General features: G+C 37.3%; 2 protein-coding genes across 2 annotated transcripts; both read left to right on the forward strand.

The window, feature by feature from the left end:
• Positions 1-678: 678 nt before the first annotated feature.
• Positions 679-1,564, forward strand: LOC108337813 (uncharacterized). The gene has a single exon (XM_017574412.2). The coding sequence runs from the start codon at positions 812-814 to the stop codon at positions 1,181-1,183; it is 372 nt and encodes a 123-aa protein (XP_017429901.1). The 5' UTR covers positions 679-811; the 3' UTR covers positions 1,184-1,564.
• A 2,316-nt stretch (positions 1,565-3,880) lies between these two features.
• LOC108337656 (uncharacterized) lies at positions 3,881-4,739 on the forward strand. Its single transcript, XM_017574226.2, has one exon. The coding sequence runs from the start codon at positions 3,942-3,944 to the stop codon at positions 4,557-4,559; it is 618 nt and encodes a 205-aa protein (XP_017429715.2). The 5' UTR covers positions 3,881-3,941; the 3' UTR covers positions 4,560-4,739.
• Positions 4,740-6,000: the final 1,261 nt, after the last annotated feature.

A 6,000-nucleotide genomic window follows, 5' to 3' on the forward strand; every position in this document is an offset into this window, starting at 1 on the left:
GCAAATGGACACGAATTTATCTGATAAGAATCAGATACAGTGAAGAATGTGGTAGCTAAACCCTAATAAAGCTTGGAAGTGGAAACATGGGCCATACATGGCAATAAGCAAGACGCAGATTTCCCAATGGAATGACCCCATTTGCCTCCTCTTTATCAGAAACTACAGTGTTCACTGCTTCTAAATTTCTAATTTTAATTCCTTGATTTTCTCATCTTCACACGTTTTCTTGTTCCTTTTTCATAGTATCTGGCACCTCCCCATTGGATCACACCATTTTCAATCTAAATCAGCAATTATTATTCTCTTCCTATAGTCTCTGGGATAATCTCGATGTTTCTCACTCCTCACCAGAATAAAATAAAAAGTAGAATCTCTACTTTCTCTTTTGACAGGCACTATTAATTCGTATTTCACTTTGTTATGTATGTTTTACTTTTCATAAACGCAGTTCATTTTTACTTTGATTCTCTTATACCTTTTCTTTTATCTGTTATTTATGATGTGGCTTCATCAACATAATTACAATTAACATATACTTTTTGCTTCCATTAATGGCAGAAACATAAACTGTGACTTTCTTTAGGAGAGTTATGACATAAATTGAAAGACTTTTAATTAATTTCGGTGTGAAAGAATGAATAACGAATGTGGTAAGTGATTTTCTTATTATATATAAACCTTTTTGACCTAACTTTCTCTTCATATGGAACCCCGAGAAGGCTCCACACAACATCTGAAACATTAACAAGATCTCATTCAATCTCACATCTAAAATTCTGAGCCACTAGTTCTTCACAAACATCTCAACATGGCAAGGTACCATGATCAGTACTACTACTGGTGGGAGTATTTGTCTTTCCCTCTCCACCTTGTGTTCTTCGTGATCATCCTTTTGTTCGTGCTGGCATTCTCCTGGTACATAAACTACGAGTCCTTGTTCGAGGACTTGCTTGTGCAGGTGAAGATCTTTCTGGCTCTGGTTCCACTGCTGTTGCTGCTGGTAGTTCACTGCCTCTCAAGCGGAGCATCGTTCCCAATACCGTTGCCAGAAGAGAGAGAGTCGCTTCACAGAGCTGGAGGGTCTCCATGGGGAGTGGCACTGTTGCTTCTCTTTGTCTTGTTCATGATGGCTTACCAATCTTCCTTCCACCAACGTTGGTTTCCTTTGGCTACAAGATGAGATGATTACTGTTGTTACTGTTTCTATCAAGAGGTAACTAAACCAGTAAAAGTTATTGTAAGACAGAGAACTTAGTCTGAGATCATTTTTCTCGTATCAGAGAATAAGTGCAGTGAACTGTTAATTTTCCTTTGGAGTGGTGGTATCCATAGTCCAGTGAGTTATATAGCTACAATAGGTTACTTTTGCACGACTATATGGCAAATTTTGAAGCAGCTTCATGCAATGTTGTATGTAAGATTTAATGGCCATGCTATTTTCTTATGATTTGTTTTGGTTTTAGATAAATTATTACTACATAACTCCAACTTTAGAAGGGGCTTTTTCTTTTTCTTTTTCTTTTCTTTCTTGTTGTGGATTAATGAAGGAGAGTTCACAGGATTCTTGCAGAAGAGTATGATGAAGTCCAAGAAATTAATGCAGAAATCTAGAAAATGATGGAAAAGTGGGTGGCCTTGTATAAAGAAGAAAAATAAAGAATTCACTCTCTTTTCTCACTGATATAACATCTCATACTTCACTTTAAATTTTGTTTCCCCTTTAAACGTTTACCAAAAAAAAGAAAACTAGATTGTCAAGTTCAAATATTCACTGGTAACTTCCTAAATATTTTAGAAAAAATATTTTCAAAAAGTGATTTATTTTATATGTTGATCTTAGTTGAAACACATATTAAATATATGAATGTTTGAAATAAGCACTTGTAACTTATTATTAGAATCTGTTTTGGTTCTTTCTTTACAGAATTTGGGCTCACAAAAGAAAGATGGATGTTGCTCCCTCCACCTCCACAGTCTTCTCCCTCCACCTCCCCAATTATCTTTAATTCCAATTATATCTTTAAAGTTAAAATTTTTTATTTTAATTATTTTATTATTTTAATATTTAAATATAAATTAATATAAATATACATTATTAAAATACATTAAAAAGATATTCAAAAATAATAAATCAAAATATTAAAATATCTAATAAAATAATAACAGAAACATAAAATTAAAAGAAAGCTTAAACGGATGACATCCTTCAACCGATGTCAACATCGGTTTAAGGCGAAACGGATGTCGACATCCCTTTTGTCTTAAACGGATGTTGACATCCGTTGAAGGATGTCATTCGTTTAGGCTTCGTTTTCATTTTACGTTTTAGGGTTAAAGGATTATTGGAAAGATTATTGGAAGAATTATTGGAAGGGTTTAGGGTTTAGGGTTTAGGATTATTGGAAGGATTATGACTACGTACCTGGAGAGGAACCACGACAAGCACACTACACCACAAACGCACTGCACCACGTACTGCACCGAAAGCAAGAGGAAGATTGTTTGATAATTCTTTTCACGATCACTTAACTTTGCAGAAAAATATTTTACTCATACGTAGGTTATCAGTGAAATATGTTATAAATGAGTAAAATTAAAAAACAATAATCCTAAAAATAAAATTTTACTGAGAGACAAAATAGTAAAGGGGAGGTGGAGGGAGAAGGCTGTGGTGGTGGAGGGAGCAACACCCAAGAAAGATTTAGTTTTAAAAATTCACCTCAATAAGCAAAAATTGGTTGTTTGGCGCATCTTCTTCCTGCACCTCCATAATTTTAATCTGCACCCTCATAATTTTTTTATTCTAAATGTAAAATTTAGAATATATTATGTATTTTGAGATATAAAATAAAATATGTATATCTTATTGTATACTTTAAAATACATTTTTTATATTTTGTGTACTATATATGTTCAAAATTCTTTCGATTGTAAAAATATATGACCTACTCCTGAATACTTTTGATCTGCTAAGTAAACAAATACCTAATGTGTATTTATTAAATCACGACGACATCATATCAACCACATACTATTCACAATAATTTAATATTAACTACAATAATTCAAGATTAATAAGTTATTATTCAAAGTAAGAATTTATGAACAATGATACAAATAATGCATTTTAATAAGATATGTGATTTATTTTTATTAATTATTATATTTATTATTAATTGGCTCACTTAACTGACTTAACTGACTTAAATGTTAAAATGTTTGGATATGTTCGGTTCTGGAACACGTTTTCATTTATATCCATTAGAGTATAAAAAAATCATATTTTGAATTGTATTATTTATAATATAAAAATATGATTGAGATTATATAATTTAAAATGTAAAATTTATATTTTAAATTATACCATCAGAATAAATAAAAAAATGTATGGAAGTGAAGGTTAAAATTATGAATGTTTGTTGGGTCAACGAATAATACATGGGACAATGTTGCAACCACTGTGAGAACGCTGTACATTTTTTAAACGTTGTACATTGTTTGGACTTTTACGAACTGGATGCTGCTGATCTTTCAGGTAAACTCCGAAAAATAGTTTACTTCTAGTCTTCTACGATTTTAAAGGTGTTTGATTTGAAAAATATATTTTTTAATTATAAAATATCATTTTATTTTATTTTTGAATAACGTATCACGATAGTAGAAATGTTTTTTCTAACCTTTTTCCATTAACTCTTATATATAATTTTGAAAGAAAAAAAAAAGATATAAGCTTGTAAGACACCATCTATTTTCTCTAATTTTTTTATTCAAGATTGGGCCTTCTTCTTTCGGGGACTGGAAAGAACAAAAAAAGTCAGGCCCGATGTGAAAATTGGGTTTTGGCCCGAAAAATGGTATTTATTTTCAGGGCAAAAGAGCAGAGGGGAAAGTTTTGAAGTTTTGCGAAGGTAGTGTGGTGAGAGACGTCGTGAACGACCATGGGAAGCAGAATGGGAAGAAGGGTGGTGCAGTTTGCAAACCTAACCTTAAAACTTTTGATGCCCAAAACCTTCACCAACATCAAAGAAATTGCACTGAAGACCATTCCTTCCGCTTCGAAGATCGAAATCAGGCGTGTTCTTGAATCCCTCTACGGGTTCGAGGTCGAAAAGGTTCAGACATTGAACATGGAGGGTAAGAAGAAGAAACGGGGCGGCTTGTTGATCGCCAAACCCGATTACAAAAAGGCTTATGTCACTCTCAAGAACCCGGAGGAGGACCCGGAGGAGGACCCGGTGGAGGACCCAGAGGAGGCCCTGGTGGAGGACCCAGAGGAGGCCCTGGTGGAGGACCCGGTGGAGGACCCAGAGGAGGCCCTGGTGGAGGACCCGGTGGAGGACCCAGAGGAGGCCCTGGTGGAGGACCCGGTGGAGGACCCAGAGGAGGCCCGGGTGGAGGCCCCGGTGGAGGCCCCGCTGGAGGACCCAGAGGAGGACCTGGTGGAGGACCCAGAGGAGGACACGGTGGAGGACCCCGAGGAGGCCCCGGAGGAGGACACGGAGGAGATTCGGTCACGGCGGAGGTTGCGGATGTGTGGTCAAATAGGCTGCAAATAACACGTGTAATCCATGTGATGACTGCTATGTGAAATAAGAAAATAAGAAATTAGAAATAAAAGCATGGAATCTATCTTTGCTAGGGTTACCCCACAATCATCATGGATGTACTTGAAGCACATCTTTTCAATATACCACCTTTTAAAATTATAATAAAATTAAACAAGAAAAAAAAAAGAGTAGCTTGTACGAGTTTAAGTTCTTAGAAGTTACTACAATGAGAAATGATACTTTGACAACCAGTTTTGACAACATTTTGACATGGGTCACGTGTCAAAATGTCGTTGGTCCTGGTGGAAAATGATCAATCAAGTGGCAGAGAGGTTTGAAATTGGAGGGTTTCATTTTCAGTTTTGGTAATTTGAATTTGGGGCATTGGGAGAGAGAAGAGAAGGTTGAGAGAGAGCGGGAACCCTAGAGCGAGAGTGTCGTCGGAGTCCGTCTTCCTCGGACCAGTTCCTCCGACCACCCACGAGTTCCGCCGGAGTCCGTCTTCCTCGGACCATCCAGGTGTGCCGCCGGAGTCCGTCATCGTCCGACCAGGCATGAGTTCCGTCGGAGTCCGTGATGGGGCATTGGGAGAGAGAGAAGAGAAGGTTGAGAGAGAGCGAGAACCCTAGTGTTGGAAGTCCCACATCGACTAGAGATAAGGTCAATTCATAGTTTATAATTGGGTGCAAACCTCACCCTACAAGTCGGTTTTGTGAGGTTGAGTTAGGCTTAAACCCACTTTCTAATACCTTGAGCGAGAGTGTCGTCGGAGTCCGTCTTCCTCCGACCACCCACGAGTTCCGCCGGAGTCCGTCTTCGTTCGACCTATAGCGTTCCCACTGAGGGTCGCCGCAGCTCCGTCTTCATCGACGTATACCGTTCCGATTGAGGGTCGTTGCAGCTTCGTCTTCGTCTTCCGTTCGACCCAATCAACCAAGCGCGCGTTTTCAGCGTCCGTTCCTCCCACCCTCTTCGTTCGACCTATAGCGTTCCCATTGAGGGTCGCCGCACCTCCTTCCGTTCGACCCAGCCAACCAAGCGCCCATTTTCAGCGTCCGTTCCTCCCACCCGCTTCGTATGATGAAGTCCAAGAAATTAATGCAGAAATCTAGAAAATGATGGAAAAGTGGGTGGCTTTGTATAAAGAAGAAAAATAAAGAATTCACTCTCTTTTCTCACTATATAACATCTCATACTTCACTTTAAATTTTGTTTCCCCTGTAAACGTTTACCAAAAAAAAGAAAACTAGATTGTCAAGTTGAAATATTCACTGGTAACGTCCTAAATATTTTAGAAAAAATATTTTCAAAAAGTGAATTATTTTATATGTTGGTCTTAGTTGAAACACATACTTAAATATATGAATGTTTGAAATAAGCACTTGTAACTTATTATTAGAATCTGTTTTGGTTCTTTCTTTACAGAATTTGGGCTCACGAAAGAAAGATT

This window comes from Vigna angularis, chromosome 7 (assembly GCF_016808095.1).
Source record: "Vigna angularis cultivar LongXiaoDou No.4 chromosome 7, ASM1680809v1, whole genome shotgun sequence".
NCBI classification, from domain to species: Eukaryota; Viridiplantae; Streptophyta; class Magnoliopsida; order Fabales; family Fabaceae; genus Vigna; species Vigna angularis.